General features: G+C 39.9%; 2 protein-coding genes and 1 non-coding gene across 3 annotated transcripts; 2 read left to right on the forward strand and 1 right to left on the reverse strand.

Annotated features, from left to right (window-relative positions):
* The first annotated feature begins 690 nt into the window (after nucleotides 1-690).
* LOC138901602 (uncharacterized) lies at nucleotides 691-1380 on the forward strand. The gene has a single exon (XM_070189377.1). It carries the CDS (start codon nucleotides 691-693, stop codon nucleotides 1378-1380), a length of 690 nt encoding a protein of 229 aa, XP_070045478.1.
* A 19490-nt stretch (nucleotides 1381-20870) lies between these two features.
* Nucleotides 20871-24399, forward strand: LOC104101910 (phosphoglycerate kinase, cytosolic). Its single transcript, XM_009609459.4, has 7 exons — nucleotides 20871-21076; nucleotides 21160-21362; nucleotides 22417-22494; nucleotides 22582-22842; nucleotides 23067-23384; nucleotides 23591-23749; nucleotides 23915-24399. The coding sequence occupies exons 2-7, from the start codon at nucleotides 21168-21170 to the stop codon at nucleotides 24107-24109; spliced, it is 1206 nt and encodes a 401-aa protein (XP_009607754.1). The 5' UTR covers nucleotides 20871-21076; nucleotides 21160-21167; the 3' UTR covers nucleotides 24110-24399.
* Nucleotides 24400-25774: 1375 nt separating this feature from the next.
* Nucleotides 25775-25847, reverse strand: TRNAR-CCG (transfer RNA arginine (anticodon CCG)). Its single transcript has one exon. It is a non-coding gene; the product is annotated as a tRNA-Arg (tRNA).

A 25847-nucleotide genomic window follows, 5' to 3' on the forward strand; every position in this document is an offset into this window, starting at 1 on the left:
GGTATGCGTGGATGAAGTTATCATCAAATCTAAAAGGAGTTCGAATCACATAGCAGACCTGAAGAAATTCTTCGACCGGCTTCAAAAATACAATCTGAAACTGAATCCTACAAAATGTGCCTTCGGAGTCCCTGCTAGAAAACTGTTAGGATTCATCGTCAGTCGCCGGGGGATTGAGTTAGACTCATCAAAAGTCAAAGCTATCTAGGACTTTCCACCTCCAAAGAATAAGAAAGATGTGATGAGTTTTTTAGGGCGCCTCAATTACATCAGCCGCTTCATAGTATAATCAGTTGTGATATGTGAGCCAATCTTCAGAATGTTGAGGAAAGATGTTGCAACAAGCTGGACTGAAGAATGCCAGAAAGCCTTCGACAAAATCAAGGAGTATTTATCTAAACCGCCCGTATTTTCCCACTAGAACCAGAAAGACCTTTGCTGCTTTGTTTGTCCATGTTAGATGGGGCTTTTGGTTGCATTCTTGGACAACATGATGAAATAGGAAGAAAAGAGCATGTGATATATTATCTAAGCAAGAAGTTCACGCCTTATGAAGCCCGGTACTCTTTGATGTAATGCACCTGCTGTGCTTTGACATGGATAGTTCAAAAGTTGAGGCATTATTTCTGTGCATACACTACATATCTCATATCAATGATGGATCCGCTAAAATACATCTTTTAGAAATACATGCCTACGGGTAAGTTAGCAAAGTGGAAAATATTGTTGAGTGAGTTCGAAATCGTCTACGTAACTCAGAAGGCAGTCAAAGGGCAAGCATTGGCAGATCACTTGGCAGAAAATCCCGTAGGCGGAGAATACGAACCACTGAAAATGTATTTTCCCGATGAGGAGGTGTCATTTGTAGGAGAAGATATCACCGAGGCATATGATGATTGGTGGATGTTCTTCAATGGAGCAGAAAACTTTAAAGGAGTAGGTATCAGAGTTGTCTTAGTATCAGAAACTGGTCAACACTATCCGGTATCCACAAAACTCAGGTTTCCATGCACCAACAATATGGCAGAATACGAGGCTTGCAGCCTGGGACTCAGATTGGCCATTGACATGAACGTTCAGGAGGTGTTGGTAATCAGAGATTCTGATCTTTTGGTATACCAGGTTCTAGGGGAATGGGCAACGAAGAACACCAAAATATTGCCATATTTGCACTGTATAAAAGAGTTGATCAAGAGGTTCACAAAGATAGAATTCAAACATGTTCCTAGGATTCAGAATGCGTTTGCAGATGCATTAGCCACTTTGTCTTCCATGATACAACACCCATATAAGAATTTCATCGATCTTATCCCAATAGGAATTCATAAGCAACCAGCTTATTTTGCTCATGTTAAAGAAGAGATTGACAGAAACCCGTGATTCCACGACATCAAAAAGTACATGGAAAAGGGAGAATACCCGGAGACTGAAACCCATACTCACAAGCGCACGCTTCATAGATTAGACAACCATTTCTTTCAAAGTGGAGGAATTTTGTATAGAAGGACTCCTAACTTCGGATTACTACGGTGTGTCGATGCCAAGGAGTAATCCAGATTGCTCGAGAAAATACATACCGGAACCTGCGGACCCCACATGAATGGTTTCATTTTGGCCAAGACGATATTAAGAGCAAGGTATTTCTAGATGACTATGGAAACAGACTGCATCAAGTACGTTCAAAAGTGTCACCAATGCCAGATATATGCTGACATTATACGAGTACCACCTAATGAACTCAATGCAACAAGTTCACTGTGGCCTTTCTCCGCTTGGGGTATGGATGTCATCGGAACAATCGAACCCACTGCTTCAAACGGGCATAGGTTGATTCTGGTGGCCATAGACTACTTCACAAAATGGGTTGAAGTTGCATCTTATAAAGTCGTAACTAAGAAGGTTGTAGCGGATTTTGTTCGGGACTGCATTGTTTGTCAATTTGGAGTACCGAGGTCAATCATTACTGGCAATGCCGCCAATCTCAACAGCGATTTGATGAAAGACATGTGTGAAACATTCAAGATTAAGCATAGGAACTCCACAGCATACATGCCACAAATGAACGGAGCCGTAGAAGCCTCCAACAAGAACATCAAGAAGATATTGAGGAAAATGGTGGACAATTACAAACAATGGCACGAGAAGTTGCCATTCGCTTTACTTGGGTATCGTACCACAGTTCGCACATCAACTGCATCAACTGGGCAACTCCCTACCTATTGGTTTATGGTACTGAAGCCGTTATTCTCACCGAAGTGGAAATTCTTTCTTTAAGAGTCATAAAAGAAGCTGAACTCAGCGATGCAGAATGGGTACAAAGCCGGTATGAACAACTAGCTCTCATTGATGGAAAAAGAATGAATGTGGTTTGTCATGGTCAACTCTACTAGAATAGAATGGCAAGAGATTTCAACAAAAAGGTCAGGTCAAGGCAATTTACACTGGGGCAATTGCTGCTAAAGCGAATCTTCATGCATCAGGATAAAGCCAAGGGGAAATTCTCACCCCACTGGTAGGGCCCTTACATGGCTCACCAGATATCGACAAGAGGAGAACTTATACTTGCAGAAATGGATAGAGAGATTTGGCTGAAACCTATCAATTCAGATGCAGTCAAGAGATATTAAGTTTAAGATTGTTTGCATTTTCTATTTGATGTAACTGAACTATGCTTGACCTGATTCCGGTTTAAGAGGGGATACGTAGGCAGCCCTGTGGGTTCGGTCACATCATAATAAAATCTTCATTTCCCCCATAGTCAGAAACTGGGGCAAGATCTCTAATTTGCCTGATTTCATCACGATTGAAACAACCAAGGAATGTATTGCTAGAAGTAAGCATTTAAACTGGGGCAGAATTTTGAGGAGGACCCTCAAAATTCTAAGGCAAGGAGGTTACGATGTCTCAAAATGCGTCACAGTCACCAATTCATCCAAATTATTTGATTTCGTGCATTATCACATATTTCAAACAACTACATTTCTAAAAATAATTTGTCAAATACACGCATGTTTTTCAAAAATTTGTTTCAGTGGCAGTCAGACGGTACCCAGGGTAACTCAAGCAGGGCCTCAAGACGAAAGAAAAAGCAAGGAAATCGAGAGCACGAACCAACCGTCCCCCGCAAAACTCACAATTCTTCTTTGAATGCAGGCACAATGAACATAACAGAAACATCCATAAATATATACACACAACAGGATTACTATCTTCATAACGACAAAGTTTCCAAACGCAAACACATCAAGATAAGAAATGTTTTATCCTCTCACATTTAGTCATTGTTCTTCGCATAGGGCTAAGCACTGCCTTTCTTTGCATGAGACTAAACACTACCTCCATTCCTTGCATGAGGCTAAGCATTGCCTCCATTATCGCATAAGGCTAAATATTGCCTCTCTTTGCACGAGACTAAACACTGTCTCTGCTACATTGCATAAGGCTAAGCACTGCCTCCTTTCCTTGCATGAGGCTAAGCATTACCTCCATTATTGCTTAAGGCTAAGCATTGTCTTTCTTTGCATGAGACTAAACATTGTCTCCATCCCCTGCATGAGGCTAAGCGTTGCCTCCATTGCTGCATAAGGCTAAGCATTGCCTCCATACCTTGCATGAGGATAAGCATTGCCTCCATTACTGCATAAGGCTAAGCACTGCCTTTCTTTGCATGAGACTAAACACTGTCTCCATCCCTTGCATGAGGCTAAGCATTGCCTCCATTATCGCATAAGGCTAAGCATTGCTTTTCCTTGCCAGAGACTAAGCATTGTCTCCTTCACTTGCATGAGACTAAGCATTGTCTCCACTCTTTTTCATAGGGCTAAACACTGCCCTCGCCATTGCATAAGGATAAACATTATCTCTCCTTGCATAAGACTATGCACTATCTCCTTTCTTCGTATAAGGCTAAGCACTGCCCTCATCTCATACAAGACTAAGCCTTGTCTTACCTCATCCTCGCATATGACTAAGCATCACATGTTTCCTCTATCAAACGATAGATATCATCACATCTTTGCATTTTATGAGCTGAAATACCGCCACATTATCCGAAGGCGTCATAGTCCAAATGTACCATCCTCATAGCCTGAAGACACCATTCCATGGCCTGAGGATCCCTCGAAACTGCACATCATTATTCAAAGGCGTCATAGTTCAGAGGCATCATCCTCATAGCCCAAGGACATCATTTCATGGCCTGCGACTCCCTTATCATATGCTCCATGGCCCAGGACGCCATGGTCTAAGGACATCATCCTCATCGTCCAAAGATAACCTTTATGGTCTAAAGGGAATTTGCATCATGTTTAAATTTTTGCAATAACCCATATATATTTGCATGCATCGTGTTTTAAGTTTTGCAGGTAACTCGGGAGGTAACCGTTCTACAAACAAGAGCAATTTTAGCTCCGATTTCGTTTGCAACGTTCACATCTTTTGACTACCTCAAACGTAACCGACGACCAGTAATTGACTACCTTTTACTCTATAACCGATCAAATATCTGCCTTGTGATACACCTGTAATGCCCAAATTCGCATTCATGACCCCACCTAAATATTCGTTACCTACGACATTATCCTACCCCAAAGAACCTTTTCGAAACATACGGCCACTCTTATAACAACTCCATCGGTTTCGTTCGTCGTCGGATCCAGAACTACACACGACCTGATTCCCGTAACACCAGGGATATGTAGGAAACTCAAGAACCAGGGTTCAACCCCCATTTTAAAAAATTACATCATTCCTCACTCGCTTCGGACAAATATGGTCATCATTTTCTTTACCCGACAACTCTTTCATCATTTTCGGGTAAAGAGGAGCAGTTGTTGATACCCAGTTTTGCCCTCATATTTTTTCAAATAGTATATATACTTTCAAGATATCATTTTTGCATCATTACTTAGTCTACAAGAGTCATATGAGCATTTACTTTAATTTCATAATTTTTAACGCTTTAAAATTGACATTTATTAATTACCCCTTAATTTATCTTGTGATGATTTAATTACCCAAAGTTATTATTTGCATCAACATATATGTTTCAGAATATTTTTTATGTAAGTATATTTGTATTTTTAAGCTATTTACATAATTTTGGGGTAATAGCCTATATTCAGGCATAATTACATTTCTTATATCATTTGTGATAAAATAGCATTTTATATTTTTCTAATGTTAAGTCATTATTCTCAATCATTTTATTGCACAAGTAATATTTTATTATCTATGAATTATTTTTGTAAAATATTTTATTAACAATTTTCGTGTATTTTAGTTTGTAGCCCAATTGTGAGTTATTTTCGAACCACATTAGTGGCCCAAACACCCCATCTTAGCCCAATAAATTCCCCAACCCAAACCAAATGACCCCTTTTATTTCAATCCGGTCAGGACCCACTTACACGACCCGCTCCGCTTCCCCTTTGATCTTGTTCGTTGATCTCAAATGATCAACGACCCATAATAAACCTACCCATCTCTTTATATACCCTCACCCAAAAACCCTAACCCATTTTTATCCGACCGCCTCCCCTAAAATCCCTAGAACCTTCCCCTTTCTCTAAAGAACCCTAATTGCCGCCCTTTCCAATCCCTCTCCTATTCCCGTTAACAATGGGATTCACCCATTACTTGCTTGCTATATTTGTGTTCCTTCGCTACTGGTTGCTTCTTTATGGTATCACCTAAGTACTTGCTTGATTTTGGAAAGTATCATCTACAAAACGGGTCAGGCAGACTCGATTCTAGGAATTTGGATGATGATTCCGTCTATATATGCTCAACAAGGAGCGATTTGCACATCGGATTCAATTTTCAAGCGATTGAACCCAATTACGGTTTGAGATTCTACATCTCATCTACTGATTCTGATTTTTCATGTGATATTTCCTTTCTTTATTTGCGCTTAATTGATTTTTTTTCCTTGTTTGTTAGTTTAATTTCAACACTATATAAACCCCTCCTCTAATTCCCCTAAAAAGGATCTTAATCACTGAAATTAACTATTGTTACTCTCTTATTCTTCTCTCATTCTATACTATTCTAAAATTTGAGACCTTGGTCGACTGAAAGCCAAGGTCAGCAAAAATTCGATTGTTACTCTTTCTCAGTGCGAGCACTGCTCGGGGTTCACTTAAAACCCTTAGGAACTCTGACGCACTGGGAGTTTGGAGGTATTATTGTTCGCTTGCTATTAACACTGAAGTATTGCTGAAACCACCCTTCTTGTTTACTTGTTATCCTATAACTGGTAATGTATCTATGACTCTTGAAATTTCTTTTTTCCTCTGTTTGTATTCATATTTTGCACATCTATGTCTCTAAGAATTTGTATGAATCAACATGCCATTATATGTTTTTGAAGTTCTTTTTGAGACTCCATGCCTCCTGGAAGTTCAGCCTGGCTATTTTGATTCTGCCTGCTTAGGTTTGCTTGCTAACGCTTGTGTTCGAGTGTTTGTTACTGTCGTTTAATCTGAGTTTGGTTTCTTGCCTTGTTCTACATTGTCGTGATAACTGATGCCCAATATGTGTTCTGGCTCCTGTTTAATTGTTCATGTATAACTTAGTGCTTCCTTAAGAGTTAGTTCTTGATCATGTTATTAGCTAAGCATGTTTTCCCCTGTTTAATGTATGCTCCCTGATTTGTTCACTCATGTGCTCGTTATTATTGCCTAACACTTCTAGGATGAGATTTACTATCTACCTCTTCCCCTATATGTGGTTAAGACCTAGTGCTTGCATATCATGTTAATCTGGAGTTGAAATATCTTCACTTATCATGAGTTTTGGTATTGTTTTGGAACCTTTATACTAGGATTGATACTCAATATGTTAAGTCTCATGTTCAACTAAGTGATACGCTTCCAACTATTGTAAACTATGCCCACTAGCCTGTTGCTATGCTATTTGTGATCACATTTTCCTTAGGCTATCGCGTTAAAAAACATTCATGTGAAAACTGCCATCCACTTATTCCTGTCTATGACTTTGCTAGATTCTCATGGTAATTGTCTAAAGTCCTTTAGGCTAATTTTGGACTATGCTCTACTTTGAAACTCTATCTGGCATAGTTTGCTAACTTATGATGTTCAAACCTGTCATTAGAAACTTGTTTTGTTTATACCATATGTGCCTGTAAAGGATTTTGTGTAACCTTATTTGCATGTCTTTGTCTATAAATCCCAACTCTCTCTCTCTCTCTCTCTCTCTCTCTCTCTCTCTCTCTCTCTCTCTCTCTCTCTCTCTCTCTGTGTGTGTGTGTTAGTTATAGCATTAAAGATGAAACTCCTAAGTCTTAAAGTTTGTTTGGCTGCCCTAGTATCAAGCTTGTCACTTGTGTTGTTATGGCTATTTAGTATTCCATGGGTAAGCAAGGCAGCCGCCTTAAGGTTTGGACCTAGTTGTTGGGCCAGTTTGGTACTCAAAATAGAAACATATTAATAGCCGCGTGGAGTGTGGGCTTGTTCATCACCTAAGGTTCCAGGCTCAGTTGAAGACCCAAAAGCAGCCTTGGGTATCCTGTATTTGCTGTATTTGGGCTTGTAGCCGCCCTATTAAGTCTGTAACTATTTTATTATCCAATTTGGGCATGTAATAATCTGTAATAATGAATGATTGGGAGATTAATGATAGGGGCTGAGGTATTTCAATATTTGCATGAAAGGGTAGAAAACATGCCTATAGAGTATGTGTGTTATATTTGCTATTTCGTTCAGCATGCCATGTTTGTTATTTCGTTTGGTATGTCGCACTAATAGAAATCATGTCTACATGAATCATGCATACCTCATTTGTACACTGCTCAAACACATTAGTCTAAATACTTTCCATACTTGCTTCTATGTTATTATTGTCTATTTAGATAGCATGCCTATAGGATGTAATAAATATGCTTAGTTGATTTAGATACCATGCCTATAAGACTCCAACTAATCCATCGGTCAATCGCTTCTATTGTTTTTAGTATGCCGCCCATCTAGATATCATGGCTATAAGATCTTAATCAACTACTTTTGTTGCTTTGTCTTATTGCCATACTTAGAGGACATGCCTATAGGTATAAACTATCATAGAACCAATTTCAATTACCAACCATTAGAAATCTTGCCTATAGGATACTGTCACCCGCCTAAGACGCATATCTATAAAATCAGCATTAGTAATTTAGAATTATGAGATTGTCTTCACTGCCTATTTACGCAAAACAATTAGATATCATGTCTATAGGATTTGCAACATTCGAATCTGCCCATATGTTAGTCTGCAACACTATCTATATAATATTGGGATCCAGAATCATATAGAAATCATGCCTATATGACTTAACGATTCCAGCACGTCTTAATATCGTCTACTGCCTAACCAGAAATCAGTCTGCGTGCATTAATGTTTATGTGTGGAGGATACTTGAGCCTTTTATTGCAATTATATGCAGTCCTATCTATTTTTGATTGTCACCTAACTTTATCATTTTAGCACCTGAGTTGAGTCTAGAACTACCAAGTAGTAGGTCCAAAGCCTCCTGGACCATAGGCATGGGACGGGTAGTGCACGCATAGGGTACGACTTAGAAACGAATTAGGACGCCTTTAAGTAAATAACTTCAACATAGTAATCGGGTAGCAGGAGATGATAGTCGATTTCCGCTGAATAATATGAGCAACTCCTACCTAAAAGGAGTTGCGAAGTATTATTTATATTGCACAGGGTGATCCTTTAGTCTAAAAAACTTAGGATCCCCCCCCCCTCCTTATATGTTTGCTAAAGGATTTAGTCGTTAAACATAGACCAACGTCGTTGTAGTCTTTATGATCTTTAAAACTTGTATCAATTATTCATATGGTTTAATAATTCTTTTCTTACATTGGTTTACGTTATAACAGGACTTTCAACTTCTATTTTTTTTTACTTATATGCTCGTCTAGTTTAATCACATAATCCACATAGTTTAAAGTTCGGTCAGGACACACAGTTGTAGACCTCGAAGAGTGCCTAACACTTTCTCTATAAGGTAATTTGAGCCCTTACCCGATCTTTGGTGATACAGTCTAGTTAAAACAGAATTATTTGCACATCGGTGCCCTAACGCACCTTAAAATCGTTAGGTGGCGACTCTCTCTTTTAATACCTATTTAAAAGAGTTGTACAACGTCGAAGCCCGATTTCGTGAGAAAATGGGGAGCAATAATAAGGAGGTGATTTTATGACGTATTTTGGTCGTATTATAGTCGTGTATTGTGTTTTTAAGTCAAACGAGTTATGAAACAAAAGTCGACAAAAGTTGTTGCAAGTTACGTTCATAATTTTACTTAAACCCTAGGTCTATTGTTACTGATTTGTTATCTCAATATACTTGAAATTGCGGGGTTATCCACCCACAAAATAGAACATCTACGAGTCTAGTTTTCAATGCATTAAACCATTTGTCAATGCAATATTGGAGTAGAGAAATATTAGCATTTTTGCGAGACTGCGCAATCAGCTCCCTTTGGGATCCACAAGGTTGATTGAGAATTATCTTGCTATATAAAGTTGTGGACTTCATCTATGAGCCTTATTCTACCCAAATCAGACCTAAAAACGCTCTCTAGACATACTAAACACATCCTTGGGGTTTTGAAGCAATTGCATCATCCGCAACTCAAAATCAAGAGGCGAACACATCAACGCGATCCTTACGACATAGGTAAGACTTTGTCGTCCGTCTTTATCATTATATCTCGATGTTTGGAAAGATATTCATGGGTAAGGAAGCTTGTAACCTCTGTAATTTAGCTATACAAGCATAAGAAAGGGTGTGGATCAAAGGGAACAAGATTTGGAAGCAAGAACACAAGAGGTATATAGGGTTTTCGTTTAGTTTTCGGCATGATTTGGTTTAGCTATGTTCTAGCATTTGTTTTCTTGAACTTTTAAGGGTTTTTCAAGGGAAATATCAGCATTTATTTTATCCTTGTATATTATTCAATTCCATATGTGAATTATGGAGGAAAGTAGTTTAGGTTGGAACTTCAAAACACAACAAAAACAAAAGGGAAAATTGCCAATTTGGCCTATGCCATCCGGACTTCCGTTTGTTCCATTTCTTTGATGTTTCTATGTATACCTAACCCCAATATGATCCTAATATATTCATTTAATACTATATAAGCTTAAATGTAATGTGTTGATGCTTAGATTATTCCTAAATCATATATGGACTTTCATGTCACAAGTTAGCCACTATGAGTCGACATTACATTCACAATTCCGTTTTGTCGATCGTTTGAAACTATTGTGGATAACTGGATCTCCTTTAGTGTGATGTTATCATCTTGTCCGGGTATCCATTCCCGTGTATATTGTGGTACTTGCTGTTAGTTTTAGGGATCATCCAGTTTTAGGGGAAACTCTGCCGAATATTTTGGAAATTCGAAGAGTTGGACAAATCTTGAGTTCCTTGGTTCTAAATTGATTATAGAGGGATCCTAATGAGTTAATTAACCTTATTATCTCATGTGCACACTCAGTTTCTCCCTAAAATGGAGATAGGCTCCTTCGTCAAACTTATGGACGACGAGCGCCAGATTACGTTTGTGATTCCATTTATGGTTTCCTTCATGATCTCTTGAGTCCATATGACACATGTGTTATGCCTCATACATGCTTACATTGATTATGCTGGGGGTATAGCCCATAACACCAGTGAGGCCTATTGATTATATGTTGGGGGGAGATAGCCCATAATGCCACCGAGGCCTATTGATTATATGTTGGGGGAAATAGCGTATAACACGAGTCGTGCCTTATATATTTACCTGCTGGGGGGGGGGGGGGGATATATCCCATAACACCAGTCAGGCATGTTATATACGCGTACATAGCTACAGTTTGCATTGCATGACTATACATGAGGCTAGTTCAGATATACAGTTACCTGATTTGGGGGATATAGCCCATAACGCCAAACATATACTAGTTTAAATAGTAGTTCAGTTTCAGCTTAAACTTCGATCCAGTTCTAAAGCAACTGCTAGTTCAGACTCTTGTTTAGCTTTCAGCTTATATTCAGATTTCCATCTTACAGTCATGCTTTAGAATGCTTTACATATGCTTTCCACCCTATATACTTTGTACATATCGTACTTATATCCCTTCCGGGGTGCTGCATTTCATGCCGCGTAGGTACAAATAGATCAGCACTTGAGCCACATTAGTGGGCCATCCACCAACTGTTGGAGTCACTCAGTTTACTCCTAGAGTTATTTATCCTTTGGTATGTGTACAGTCAGCTAGTTTGGGTATAGCGGGGCCCTGTTCCGTCCAGTACTTGTTCAGTTCAGCACTCCTAGAGTCCTGTAGATATGCACTTGTGCAGTTAGTATAACTTTATATGTTAGCTTGTGTTAGCCTTGTTGGCTTTCCAGATTGTACAGTTCTGATCAGCCATGGTTATGCTTGTTCCGTTTATCTGTTTATATTCATGATTAGTAGATTATCAACAATCTTAGTGATGATCGACACTTAGTGATGGTTATCCGTTGTGGCCCTAGGCTGGGCGTGATATGTCAGGAGGTCAAGTTTGTGCTTGTGGTTAATAATTCGGGATGTGTTATGATTAGTGCAACAAGAGCCTGTGTAAAATTTGGCTGAGTAACGGTGTGAGATCATGGTAGCTAGGATAAGAAGTTATTGTGGGTCCTTGGGATTTTGCGATTGTGGCTTAAAGCCAAGTGGAGGGGAGCCCACCGTCAATGATTGGGTCACGTGGTTATATGTCTTGGCAGTTTCTTGTTATCAGTACGTTAGTGGATTAGGTAAGACTGAGGAAGAGAACATCGGGGATGATTCGAGCAAGGAATTTGATGGATGTGTGCTACATTTCACCTTATTGATATGTGAAGGTTGTGAAATGACCTAGATTTGATATTTCTTTGTGAAGGTGATATGTAAGGGAATGGGTTCATTCGATTGCTTCTTTTGGAGTATTCGTGTGCTAGCGGAGCACTAGTTGTTAGCTATATATTCGGGACTAGGTTAGATTGGGAAACTCTCAACAATGGTTCTAGTGGGTTCAAGAATTAAAGTGTGGTGCCTAAGGATTTTCGGGTTCGTTATGTGGCTAAGAAATTAGTTTTATAGAGGAATGTTATAGAGACATGGAATATTCTATGAATATCACCGAGTCTGTGGTACAATGTTAGAAATATGGAAAAAATAGCTTCAGATTCGCACAAGATCGTTTCAAAATGGGTGTATCAGTTGAAGATACTATTGAGTACATAAGGAGAGTATCAAGTGGCTTATGGGTATTGAGGCAATGTGGTCTTGCTGTTTGGGGTCACTTGGAATGAGTGTCTATTGAGGTCCATTGTGTGCTGGAAAGGAGAGGTATTAATTCTGAAGGTAAGTCAAGGGAAAATTGAGGAGTTGAGTCACTTTAGTAGTGGTTTGGATTGGCATGGTAAAGGAAATGATCGGTTTCTTCGATGCGATAAGGCTATACGGGCATTTCGTGGCTATACTTGCGGGCTTGGCAGTCTCCATAGTTTGGTTGATTTGGAGGAATTTAATCCTGATGATTTGGTTATGTATAAATGGGTCCCGAAAGATTTATGTCGGTTTAGGCCATGACTTGAGGTTTGTGTCTTCTGTGATTATGGGAAGTTGGTTGGGTGTTAAGATTTTTTTCTTCTGGACTGAGTTAAGCGAAAGGTTTCTAGCTGATGAAGTGTTTATTCTATTGGTGGTTTAGGGTTAGGATGAAATTCTTGTACTCTTGCGTAACATCATGATAGTTGCAGTGAGAGGTATGGAGTTGGGATTGAAGGATCAAGGTTGCGGTTCAGTTTTGATAGGAATGTCACGAGCTCGGAAGAGCGGGGGAAGATTTTAGATGTTTAGAGTATACTGGCGTTATTTTAGTGTCGCCTATTACCTGGTGTGAAAGGTTGTGGGAGTATCTCCCACAAGATGATTGTGTAGGTGTGACATGTCAATTATTTAAGTGGTAGAGATTGAAATTAGGCATATAGATTTCGGCGTTGTAGCAGATTGGAGAGCTTATGGCTGAGAGACGCACCATTCCTTTAGTTGCATACTGTGAAAGTTTGTCTCGGATTTGACAGTTGATCATATGTGTCATGGATAGGGTCATTGTGGATCTTTGGAAGGTTATTGACCCATTTTGGGATGATCGAAATCGGCTTTGAGTTGGTAGGCCTAATGTGAATATATTCTACACTAGATCAGATATGCTTATGTGTGTCATGGTCTTATAAAGACTTATGGTGTTATATGAGCGAGATGGCTCCCGAGATGCTGGTTGTTTATTACACCTTAGTCGTGCTTGGCCCTTTGTAACGCATGATGCTATCCGTCTCCCAGGGGTTATGTTAATTCACTTGGCGTGCTTGTGGTTGCTATACGTGTGTCTAGTGAGTATGAGCATTTTGGCTCGATGGGTATCCTTTCATTGATTGTTATGTGCGGATCAGGTGGATGCCGCAACGGTATCATATGTGGATCAGGTTACACGCCGAAATGATGAGATGGTGGGTACGGTTCCTTATATTTATTTTGTGTGTTTAGCTTTTCATCTGGGAAAGGTTCATAGCATTTATTTGGTTGTTTTATTAGTTATGCGGGCTGGATAGTTTTGTACTCGGGTTCTCTTTCCTTATTGGTCATATTCGAGTTGTGGCTTGTTGGCGCATTTATGGTGTCGTATGAGATTTTAGATGGTGTTCAATGTGGCTTATTTTCGAGCAATTTGTCCTGGGGGAGACGAGGTTGTTAGACCTGTAGTCAATGCAAACAGATTTGTATAGAATATGTTTGAAGGGAGAATGCCGCTACTCAGTTCAGAATGCGGCAATGGTTCTTGTCGAAAGGAAGAATTCCATGATTTATGGATTTGATGGGTGGTTATGAGAGTTTGCACCTCTCTTTCATCATTGCAGTATTGTGAGGTTTGGAACATGACTTTTATGTGTCATGAGATATATTACTGGTACCGGGTTTGGAAATTGAAGCTAGTGTAGTTGGAAGATATTATTATGGGCATATAAATTATGCGGTGTGTCGTGTAGTTACGACTTGGGTGTATATGTATGTTTTGGTACAACTTGTGGAGATTGATATAGTGTATGTATGCAAGAAACTGGATCTTATAGGAAATTTGGGATGTAGGAGTTTGGTTCTAAGGCTTGTGGGATAAGGTAGCAGGAAGGATCTTTTGTCTGGGTTGTGCTAATGTGCTCATATGAATTGTGATGGCACGAGTAGGTGCACAATGAGTTATACAGTGATTTTGGCAACTTTGGAACGATTCTTGGCACGTTCGAGGACGAACGTATGTTTAAGTGGGGAGAATGTAACGACCCGACCGGTCATTTTGAGCTCTAGCATGTCGTTCGGTCATTTGATACCTTGAGTAGCTTCACTTTATGTATTATGACTTTCACGTGTAGTCGGTTTTTGATTTTCGGGAAGTTCAGAGTTAATTTGGAATCTTAATTTGAAAGCTTTAAGTTGGAAGAATTGACCAAGTTTTGACTTTTGAGTAAACGACCTCGGAACAAGGATTTGAAGGTTCCTATTCCGTAAGGTGATTTCGGACTTGGGCGTATGTTCGGGTTGAGTATCGGATAGTCTGAGAGCATTTCGGCGTTTATTGTCCAAAGTTTGCATTTTGAAGCTTTGGAAACTTACTAATTTTGACTTAGAATGGTCTTTGGTGTTATCGGACTTCGGGCAGTGTCCCGGGACCTTGGATAGGTTCATTAAATTGGTTGGAAATAGTGCATGAAGTTTGGTCATGATCCGGAATGTCTAAGCGCGATTCAGATGCGTTCGGCGAAGTTTGAAGATTTGAAAGTTAAAAAAAGTATTTTAATCGTCGATTTGTGATTTTGATATTATTCATGGCATTTCGAGCCTTTAGATAAGTTTGGATAAAGAATGGGGACTTGTGGTATGATTGGTCCCAGGGGCCCCGGGTGTGTTTTGGGGTGGTTTCAGACCAATCCCCTTTAATTTGAAGTTGTTGTTTTCTGGTGTCTATGGTGTGCATCGTGATCGCGTAGAAGGGATCATGATCGCGTAGTGCAGCGGGAAGCTGAGAAGAAAGTGTTCTTTGCGATCTTGGTTGGTGGTTCACGATCACGGTGTTTGATCAGGTTGTGCTTTGTGTTCGCATGGTGAGATTGCGAAAGGATGTGTTAGTGGGGCTGGCCTAGTTTGGAGGGTTTCTCATTGCGATCACATGGTTGGTTTCGCGATCGCAAAAGGTATTTTCTGAAGCTTGAAGGTTTTGGATTTCGCGTTCGCGGAGTTGGGCTCGCGTTCATATAGGCTTGGCAGGCTGAGCTTCGCGATTGCTTGAGGGTCCTCGCATTCGCGTAGAGTAATTTTTGGGCAAGGCTGATTTGACCTTCACGATAGCGAGGGTGTTTCCGCGATCGCGAAAAAGGGCGACTAGGCAGTGTATAAGAATTGAAATCGGGACTTAGCTTATTTTCATCTTATTTTCTCATTTGGAGCCGATTTTGGGGCGATTTTCAAGGTGAATTTTCATCATCTACCACAAGATAAGTTATTCCTACCAATGTGAGTTAAATACATTGATTATGTATGGATTTGAACATGAAAATTGGTAGAAATTGTGAAATTTTGGAAGAAAACCTAGATATGTTATTTTTGAATTTTGACCACGAAAGTTAACGTAGAATTGAGAATAAATTATATATTGGAGTTCGTGGTGCTATGGGTAATAATTTTATTCGAAATATTTTGGAATCCTGACATGTGGGCCCGGGGTGGACTTTGTTGACTTTTCGTGTGGAGTTGGGAATTATTTCTAATTATTAAATTACGAGTCTTTGGGTATAATATGATGGTTTGTACGTTCTTTAACTAGTTTCGAATCGTTTGGCATTGGTTTGAGGTGTCAGAGAGGCGTTGGAGCCGGTTATCGTATTTCGAAGCGAGGTAAGTCTCATGTCTAACCCTGTGAGGGGAATTTACCTCGTATGTGCTATATTTGTTATGTGCTACATGTTTTGGGAGCTACGCACGTATGAGGTTCTGAGTGTCCGCGCATATGCTAGAATTCCTGATTATGTCAAGGTAGACTTATACTCAAGTTGGGCTTTAATTGTATTATACTCAAGAAGGAGGCGTACCTGAAGTTAGTGGGGAGCATAGGTGAGGAGGAGAGGCGAGTGTGCATGGAGAGGTATAAGGCAGATAGGAAGGAGGCTAAGTTGGCGGTCACAGAGGCAAAGACTGTGGCTTATGGTCATATGTACGAGGAATTAGGGGGAAAAGGTGGGAAAAAGAAGTTATTCCGGCTGGCCAAGTTGAGAGAGAGGAAGGCTCGGGATTTGGACCAAGTGAGATGCATCAAGGACGAAGATGGTAGAGTATTGATGGAAGATGCCCAGATTAAGAGGAGATGGCAGACTTACTTTCATAAACTTCTGAATGAAGAAAGGGATCGGGATATTGTGCTAGGTGAATTGGAGCATTCCGAGAGTCACCGTGACTTTGGGTACTGCAGGCGTATCGAGGTTGAGGAGGTCGTGTGAGCTATGCATAAGATGAGTAGGGGCAGAGCGACCGGGCCAGACGAAATTCCGGTGGAATTTTGGAAGTGTGTGGGGAGAGCAGGTTTGGAGTGGTTGACTAGGTTGTTTAATATTATTTTTAAGGGGAAGAGGATACCGGATGAGTGGAGGTGGAGTACGGTGGTTCCACTGTATAAGAACAAAGGTGATATCCAGAGTTGTAACAATTATAGGGGTATCAAATTACTGAGTCATACCATGAAAGTGTGGGAGAGGGTGGTTGAAGCGAGGGTGAGGATGACAATGTCTGTATCCGACAACCAGTTCGGGTTCATGCCGGGTCGTTCGACTACAGAAGCTATACACCTTGTTAGAAGGTTGGTGGAACTATACAGAGAGAGGAAGAAGGATCTGCACATGGTGTTTATTGACCTAGAGAAAACGTATGACAAGGTTCCTAGAGAAATTCTTTGAGATGCCTGGAGGAAAATGATGTGTCGGTTCCATACATTATGACGATTAAGGACATGTATGATGGAGCTAAGACTCGGGTTAGGACAGTAGGAGGCGACTCTGAGCATTTTCCGGTTGTAATGGGGTTACATCAAGGTTCTGCGCTCAGTCCGTTCTTATTCGCACTGATGATGGACGCGTTAACACACCATATTCAAGGGGATGTGCCATGGTGCATGCTATTCGCCGATGACATAGTTCTGATTGATGAGTCATGAGTCGGTTTTAACGAGAGGCTGGAGGTTTGGAGACATGCTCTTGAGTCTAAGGGTTTCAAGCTGAGCAAGATGAAGACAGAATACCTGGAGTGTAAGTTCAGCGCTGAGCCAGGGGAAGAGGGTGTGGATGTGAGGCTTGATTCGCAGGTCATCCCAAGTAGAGGCAGCTTCAAGTACCTTGGTTCGGTTATCTAGGGGGGAGGGGAGATCGACGAGGATGTCACACACCATATTGGGGTAGGATGGATGAAGTGGAGGTTAGCATCTAGCGTCCTGTGTGACAAGAGAGTGCCACCGATACTCAAAGGTAAGTTTTATAAAGCGGTGATTAGACCGGCCATGATGTATGGGGCTGAGTGTTGTCTCGTTAAGAACTCACATATCCAGAAGATGAAAGTAGCAGAAATGAGGATGTTGTGGTGGATGTGCGGGCACACTAGGATAGATAAGATTAGGAATGATGATATTCGGGAGAAAGTGCATGTGGCTCCTATTGATAACAAGATGCGGGAAGCGAGGCTTAGATGGTTCGGACATGTTCAGAGGAGAAGCCCAGATGCTCCGGTACGGAGGTGTGAGCAGCTGGTTGTGAAAGGCACGAGAAGAGGTAGAGGGCGACCTAAGAAGTACTGGGGAGAGGTGATCAGTCAGGATATGGCGAGGCTCCAGATTTTCGAGGACATGTCACTTGATAGGAAGATGTGGAGGTCGAGCATTAGGGTTGTAGGTTAGGAGGTAGTTGAGTCGTACCTTACTTCGTACCATTGTGGGACTAGCCATGTAGGGTTTTTGTCTAAGATAGCTAGTGGCAATGTTATGGCTTACTATTTCGCTTTTCAGTGCATGTCCTATTTACTAGCTATCGCTTTTGCTTTGCATCTTTCTTTTAGATTTCATGGTGTTCCTATTTTTCTTATGATTGTTGTGGTAATACTAATATTTACTAATATTGTCTCCCTTTGCTTTGCATCTTTCTTCTGGATTTCATGGTGTTCCTATTTATCCTATGATTATTGTTGTGATACTAATATTGTCTTCTTTTTGTCTTTTTGTCATTTTGTCTTTTTATTTTTTTGAGCCGAGGGTCTTTCGGAAACAACATCTCTACTCCTTCGGGGTAGGGGTAAGGTCTGCGTACACACTACCCTCCCCAAACCCCATTAGTGGGATTTTACTAGGTCTTTGTTGTTGTTGTTGTTGTTGTTGTTGTTGTTGAGTCATTCTTGCATGTTTAAATGTTTTAATTTACATTTTTGCTTGAGACTAGAGTTACATAAGGTTTCAGACTTTCTATTTTAGATACTTGGCGAGCTACTTGATTAGTAGTGGAAATTTATACTTCCTTTTATGGATTTCTCCCGTGTTGTACAAATTTTTCCGAAAGTCTCTTGAATTTCATAACTCAAAACATATATTCGTGAGTGGGGCCAGTGAACCGTCAAGTTTCACTATTCTTATAGGATCGGCTGAACGCCTCAGCAGTACCATTATGGGATCAGGTTGTTTGCCTCAGTAGAATCGTGCGTAATATTTGATAAGGAGTCAGTGTACCTATGAGTCTTCCTGACTTGAGATGTTACATTTTATCTGGTGTTGACCATTATGTATTTCATTCAGGATAGTATCCGGTTATTGAGGACTTCGTATTTATTTTTCTGTTGAGGATCGGGTTATGCACATATATCTGTTTCGGTGCTCTTACCTGCCATGCCTCATACCTGTCTACTTTTATTGTACTTTAGTTATTGGACCACTAGTAGGTGTCGATGTCGATCCCTCATCACTATTTCTTCAAGGTTAGGCTAGATATTTATTGGGTATGCATTGATTTACGTACTCATACTATACTTTTACACTACTTGTGCAAGTATTGAGGGAAGTTCATTTGGTGGTTATCTTGGCGCATAAGTGCAACTGCTGAGGAGACTTTGTGGTGAGCTGTATTCCACGTTACAATCCGCAAAACATGGAGTCCCTGTCTCATTCATTTACTTTATCCTGTCTATTTTATATTCCCAACAGATGATGTAGTAGTATTTACTTCCCAGTAGATGCTCATGCACTTGTGATACCGGGTTTTGGGGATCCAGATTTTGCTCTTGGTTGTATTCCGCTATAATTTCATGGTTTATATTTTGGCCTCATTCGAATATTTAAAAATAACATCTATATTTCCTATAAAAACGAATGATTTCCACTCTTTATTTCTTTAATTATTTCGAAATGCATTTTGGATTAACTATTGACGTATTTATTTGATTGTTAGCTTTCCTAACGGTAGCGTTTGATGCCATCACGACCTACAGTGAGTTTTTGGGTCGTCATATCCTATGACTCATTTTTTCGATTTATATTCACCTTGTGTTTTATGCTTAATATCTCTTGGCTCTGTGAATTCTTGCTTTGATTGAGGTCGGAATGAGACCGTCGTTAGTGAGCCATATGCGGTGAGATTCTTGTATAGTCCATGTTTTGCATTTGCATCTAGAACTTGTCCGGAATGTAATTTGAAACAAAATCTTAGGTATTGCTCGGTTTGAAAAAAATGACTTCAGCCCTTCTTTGACCTTTTGTTGAGCTTTGTTGTTACTACAAATAAAATCATCCATGGTTAACCCTTTTGAGCCTATAAGTCTTTCCTTTGGCACTCACATTACAAGCCTATACCTTTTGTTCTTAATTGAATTATTTTGATCATTTTACCTCTTAAAGCACTAATTGAATTGTAAAAGAGCGCTAGAAAGAAGTAATGAGGAAACTTATGGTAGCTTTTGAGTGGAATCAATGGAAGAAAGAAAAGTGCATTTGTATCTTAAAGTGCGAGTTAGCATAATTCGAGAGAATATGACTTATATATTATTATAGTTGCTCGAGAGAGAATTGCAATAAGTCGAGTGCTTACAATCAATAGATAATACTTAGGCGAAATTATAGGAGATGTAGCAGAAATGATTCCGACAATTAGAGAAATCGTAACTCTAAGCTTTTCCAATCTTGTCTCCAACTCTTAGTGTCTTTAGTTAATAATTTTACTAGTTTAATAGTTGTTAGTTAATTAGTTAGAAATAAAAACCTTAATCTTTATAACTCAGAAAATTATTCGAAGTTGTCTCTTTATGATAGTGAACAGTTGTAGCTAAACCTTAATTCTCTGTGGGATTCGACTCCCGACTCTTCGACCAGATTATATTTGTAGCGACCATTTATTTCTTCTTATAAGACATAGTTGAGCGTGATCACAATCTCAATTACATTCTTTGAGTAGGAATTTAAGATTCACTTTGATTTTTGAGAGAGGTGAGTTCTTGAGTTCACTAATAACATGACTCGATGTCGACATCTAATTTGGAAATGAGGAGGAGTTACTACATTTATTTTTGAAAGGGATCAAGCTTTCAAAGAATATTCTAATAATTCTAATAAATATGCCTTTGGCGTTTTATGCTTCATTCTCGATAACACAACCAAAACAAATGGAGTACATATATATAATATATTGCATATTGCACAAATCAATAGAAAAAAGAGAGATTTGAAGTCATAACTCCTTATTTTAGAGTTTCTTTTTCATTTATTTGGTGGATCAGTGGGTGTTTAGGAACCCAAATTAGTGGTGGCGTGGCCCAAGCCCATAATAATGCATAAACAATGTGCGCCACGAAAAGGAAAGCGAGTGCGAAGAACGCGCACCAATCCCAGGACTTTCCTTATTTATAAGTTCCTCGATCCTTCCAATTAGTCACAGACATCGTTCCGTTCATCGTATCGATTTTTCCGACGACAAAAACTGTGAGTCCTCAACTCTACTTGTTTGATGTTCATCGTATCAAGTATTGAAGGGTTGTCTGATGTTTTTAATTTTTGGGTTTCAGATAGAGAAATGGCGGTGAAGAAGAGCGTGGGATCACTGAAAGAAGCAGATCTGAAGGGGAAGAGAGTATTCGTGAGAGTTGATCTGAACGTTCCATTGGATGAAAACTTTAACATCACTGATGACACCAGAATCAGAGCCGCTGTACCTACCATCAAGTACTTGATGCAACACGGTTCTCATGTCATTCTTGCCTCTCATCTTGTAAGCTTTACTTTTCCCCCTTGAATCTTGCCTATTTACGCTTACGTGCTATAGATTCGGTCTGTCTTATTTAGTTAAAGTCCTTTGCTATGATCTGAAGGTCTTTGCTGTCTTTCTTATATCGATTTCTTTTCTTTGTCAAGTCCTAGATCATTGCAGCACTGATTTTGTTTGTGACCTTAAGTTTAAATATATACATGTGTTTGTTCTGCGCTTGTGGATTTTCATCCTGTGCTTACAACTGCTGGTTCTGTTGTGGTTTTCTACTTTTTCAAGGATTTAAGTTGTATACACGGATAGTGTAATGATTTTTTTTATTTCTTTATGCCGTCAGTGCAATTAACCTGTTATAACAGGTCACTTACCATTTGTTCTGGATTACCAATCAACGCTATTGAATAGAATTACATGCAATTATCTCGGCCAGTTTGCATGCACTTGGATATACCTGGATACCTGGGATATACCTGGATGAGAAGGAATTATCTAGCTTTTTTGCGTTTGCTGAGGTTTGAACCCCCATCTCCCATGGGCATTCCAACTTCATTGACTGCTAGAGCACACCCTGGTTTTCCCGCTTTCTTCTTGGTTGTCAATCTTTGGTGAGTATATTCATATTTTGGCAGTTAGACGTGTAAGCTCAAGAACGTTTGAAGTTGAAATGGAGCACAAGTCGGAAGGAGGGGGAGAGTTCTCTCGAGTATCCAAATTGGAACTGTAAACATCCATATAGAGGAGAGATGCTGCACAGCACAATACCAGGCGTAAATGATTCTGAGGAGATCTGTCGTCTTGGGATAAGGAGATTTTAATAGCTTCAGAGTTTCTAGAAACTAGCTTTACTTCTCTTTGTGCCGAGATCTTTGGTTTGAGAAACTAACTATTATTTGTCAACTCTGGAATTTTCACTGGTTGAAAGTTCTATTAGGCTTTGTTACTCATAATCTTTGCATAGCTGATGAACCATTCTGTACAATCTTCTCCTTCTGAATAATCTTTTTCCTGTGTTTTCTCTTGTTCTCTGTGTTTTCTGATTGTCTGTTGTTGGTTTTAGGGTCGCCCTAAAGGTGTTACCCCAAAGTACAGCTTAAAGCCGCTTGTGCCTAGACTTTCAGAACTATTGGGAGTTGAGGTCTGTATGCTGTTCTCTTTTTATTCTCTGTTGACTAAATTTTTCTAGTCCTATTTAAAAAGGTTATTATGTGCTAATTTTACTCAGGTCAAGATAGCAAATGATTCAATTGGTCCAGAAGTTGAGAAATTGGTCGCTGAAATACCGGAAGGAGGAGTTCTGCTGCTAGAGAATGTCAGATTCTATAAAGAAGAGGAGAAGAATGAGCCCGAATTTGCCAAGAAATTGGCATCTCTTGCAGATTTGTACGTCAATGATGCATTTGGGACTGCTCATAGAGCCCATGCTTCCACAGAAGGGGTTGCTAAGTACTTGAAACCAGCTGTTGCTGGATTCCTTATGCAAAAGGTACTAATCTAAGATTTCAGGCTGTCAAATAGAGGAAAAGATGTTTATTATGCATATTTCTAGGAAGAATAAAGAATTTGAGAGTAGCTCAATTGTGCTGCACATGATTGGATGGATTAATTGTCATTCAGCAGTTACTATATTCACATAAACTCTTTTATTTTATTGTGGTTGTCTTAATATATTTGTTGTAGTGGCTTACTCTGCATCATCAATGCTTGTAGGAACTTGACTATTTAGTTGGAGCTGTGGCAAATCCCCAGAAGCCATTTGCTGCAATTGTTGGTGGTTCAAAAGTATCATCTAAGATTGGTGTTATAGAGTCTCTCTTGGAGAAGGTTGACGTGTTATTACTTGGCGGAGGAATGATCTTTACTTTCTACAAGGCGCAAGGGTACGCTGTTGGATCATCACTAGTGGAGGAGGACAAGCTTGATTTGGCAACATCTCTCATGGAGAAGGCAAAGGCAAAAGGGGTATCTCTATTGCTTCCCACTGATGTAGTGATTGCCGACAAGTTTGCTGCTGATGCGAACAGCAAGGTTAGATCCCTAGTCTGTATAAACTGCTTTATTAGGTCAATTTTACTTTGAAGTAAGAACTAACTGCTGTTCATTTCATAAAAGAAAAAAACTAACTGATGTTCATATATGTTCGCTGCTTTTTGGGAGAGAAATGCTTTGTGCAGCAGTACCTTGTATTACTTGCTGGCCATGGTCTTCGCTGACTTTATTTTTTGGCCTTTTAGGTTGTTCCAGCATCTGAAATTCCTGATGGCTGGATGGGATTAGATATTGGACCCGATGCAATCAAGTCATTTGGCAGCGCCTTGGATACCACCAAGACTGTCATTTGGAATGGACCAATGGGTGTGTTTGAGTTTGACAAGTTTGCTGCTGGAACAGAGGTATAACTTGGAGGTTTTCTCAAATCTGTGCCGTAGTGCTAAGCCATTAGGATTTAGGACTTGTTATTCTACCTTTGAATATTTCTAGTGATGCTTTGAGATATTGTATATGTTTCCCTTTGGCAATGGGGGTTGATTGCATCTAATGCCCTTTTTGTTTGCCAGGCTATTGCAAAGAAACTGGCAGAGCTTAGTGGAAAGGGAGTGACAACCATCATAGGGGGTGGTGATTCTGTAGCTGCAGTTGAGAAGGTAGGACTTGCAGAGAAGATGAGCCACATATCAACTGGAGGGGGTGCTAGCTTGGAGCTTCTCGAGGGGAAACCACTCCCTGGAGTGCTTGCCCTAGATGATGCCTGAGCAATATAATGCTCATGCTTTTCTCCCTTTTTTTTTGTGCACATTTTGTTAGCTCTTATGTCTGGATTTTAGTCCAGAGCGGATTTGGATCTATAGAGTCTTGTAGGTTGGTGGATAAAACTGTAATAAGTATTTTCTGGGCCTCCATTATGTGCACTGCTGCAGTTGGCAGGGTACTGAGGCACTTCCTCTTGTGACAAGAGAATCTTCCATGGTTGATAACTTGAAATTACTAATGAACTATGTATAAGTTATCAAATCCTTTTATTGGATTGGAGTTGCTATCTGCACCTGAGTTTTTGTTTCTTTTTAGTTTTTGCCTTTTCCTTTTGGCTGCTTTTGATCTGAAAAGTTGTCGCCCTTGATCTTATCTTTACCAAAATTTACATGTTGATTAGTTGCCTAAGCAAGGGCGTGGAGCTCCTGAGTTGTCTGTTGGCCAACACTTGTTTTCTGGTCAGTCACAGTGATGATAAAGATTTGAATTGGTATGCTGGGAATCATAGGATTCTGGTTTGCTTCCTATACTACCTTCAGCTTTGAAAGAATGTATATGATTCAAAATCTCAAGGCATGATGTTCTGAAGAAGACATTTCGTAGCACTTCACTATTGGATCGTTTCAGATTTCCGGGTTGATACAGCAAAAGCAGACCTGGGTTTGTTTCAGGCTTACAAGGGAAAATACTGCACCTATTGATCTAAATTTGCAAATGGAAAACCGTGTGACCGTGATCCTACTAACACATTTTACAATGTGATCTACTGTCCCTAGTCTGTTTCAGTTAGTTGCATTCAACTTGGGATACCAACCTGGAGGTGACAAAAGGATCATTACTATCCCAAGTGTACTTGCTTTAGGGTGTTGCCGAAAGAATCTAGCACCTAGAGATCTTTTGATTCATTCTATGGTGAGCCCCCATCAACCCTCCACATATTTGCCTATTACTTCCTTGTAGTATACTTATCCATTGTTTATCATATATATATGGTTCAGGAGTTTGAGAGGATTGAAGGGTTTGCTTGCAGATTACCAGTGGGGACTTGGAACTGTCGCAAAATACAATTGATAACTACGTACGCTAGCTCTCATAAGTAATACATTTAGATATAAGTGGTTGTCCTCCTGTTCATAGCTATCTACTAACCTTTTGAATTTGTACGAACCTACCTTCAACATACTATAATATTGGAATATTATGGAGGGGGTTAGCCCACATACATATATTGGTATGCCCTTTCCCAATGTACTACTTGTTATCCGAGAATATATGGTAAGAGAAAAGCAGCGCTCCAACTAGAACTGCTTCAGTTTTATTTGTAGCGGTCAGATTGAAAAAAAGAGGGTGCAGATAAGCCCTGGAAAATGGCAATTTTTCACTACTGGATGTGACCAGCAGACTGGGTACGTTTGTAGAATGCCTGCCAGTCGTGCAAAGAGGAGGTCGTAGAAACTAGTTAAATGTAGGAGAAATTTAATTAGAAACTAGTTAAATGTAGGAGTCTCCTCTTCTTGCTTACTCTTTTGAAGAAGTATAAGGGTGCATAATAGCGTCATCTTTTTATTAGTCTAATAATCCAGACCACCGCTCCATTTTTTTAAGTAGTATGTATACACGCAGATTTCTACAGCAAAAAAGATAACAAGGGAAAATGTGGCAGGCAACGATCGCGATGGGACTCGAACCCACAATCTCCCGCTTCGGAGGCGAGCGCCTTATCCATTAGGCCACGCGATC

This window comes from Nicotiana tomentosiformis, chromosome 11 (genome assembly GCF_000390325.3).
Source record: "Nicotiana tomentosiformis chromosome 11, ASM39032v3, whole genome shotgun sequence".
Classification (NCBI taxonomy): Eukaryota; Viridiplantae; Streptophyta; class Magnoliopsida; order Solanales; family Solanaceae; genus Nicotiana; species Nicotiana tomentosiformis.

Bases quoted from the DNA above. Each gene is read 5' to 3' on its own strand.
- LOC138901602 (XM_070189377.1), top strand. From the start codon at position 691: ATGCCTACGGGTAAGTTAGCAAAGTGGAAAATATTGTTGAGTGAGTTC.
- LOC104101910 (XM_009609459.4), top strand. From the start codon at position 21,168: ATGGCGGTGAAGAAGAGCGTGGGATCACTGAAAGAAGCAGATCTGAAG. The intron at 21,363-22,416 runs GTAAGCTTTACT...TGTTGGTTTTAG, and splicing joins TCATTCTTGCCTCTCATCTT to GGTCGCCCTAAAGGTGTTAC. The intron at 22,495-22,581 runs GTCTGTATGCTG...AATTTTACTCAG, and splicing joins CAGAACTATTGGGAGTTGAG to GTCAAGATAGCAAATGATTC.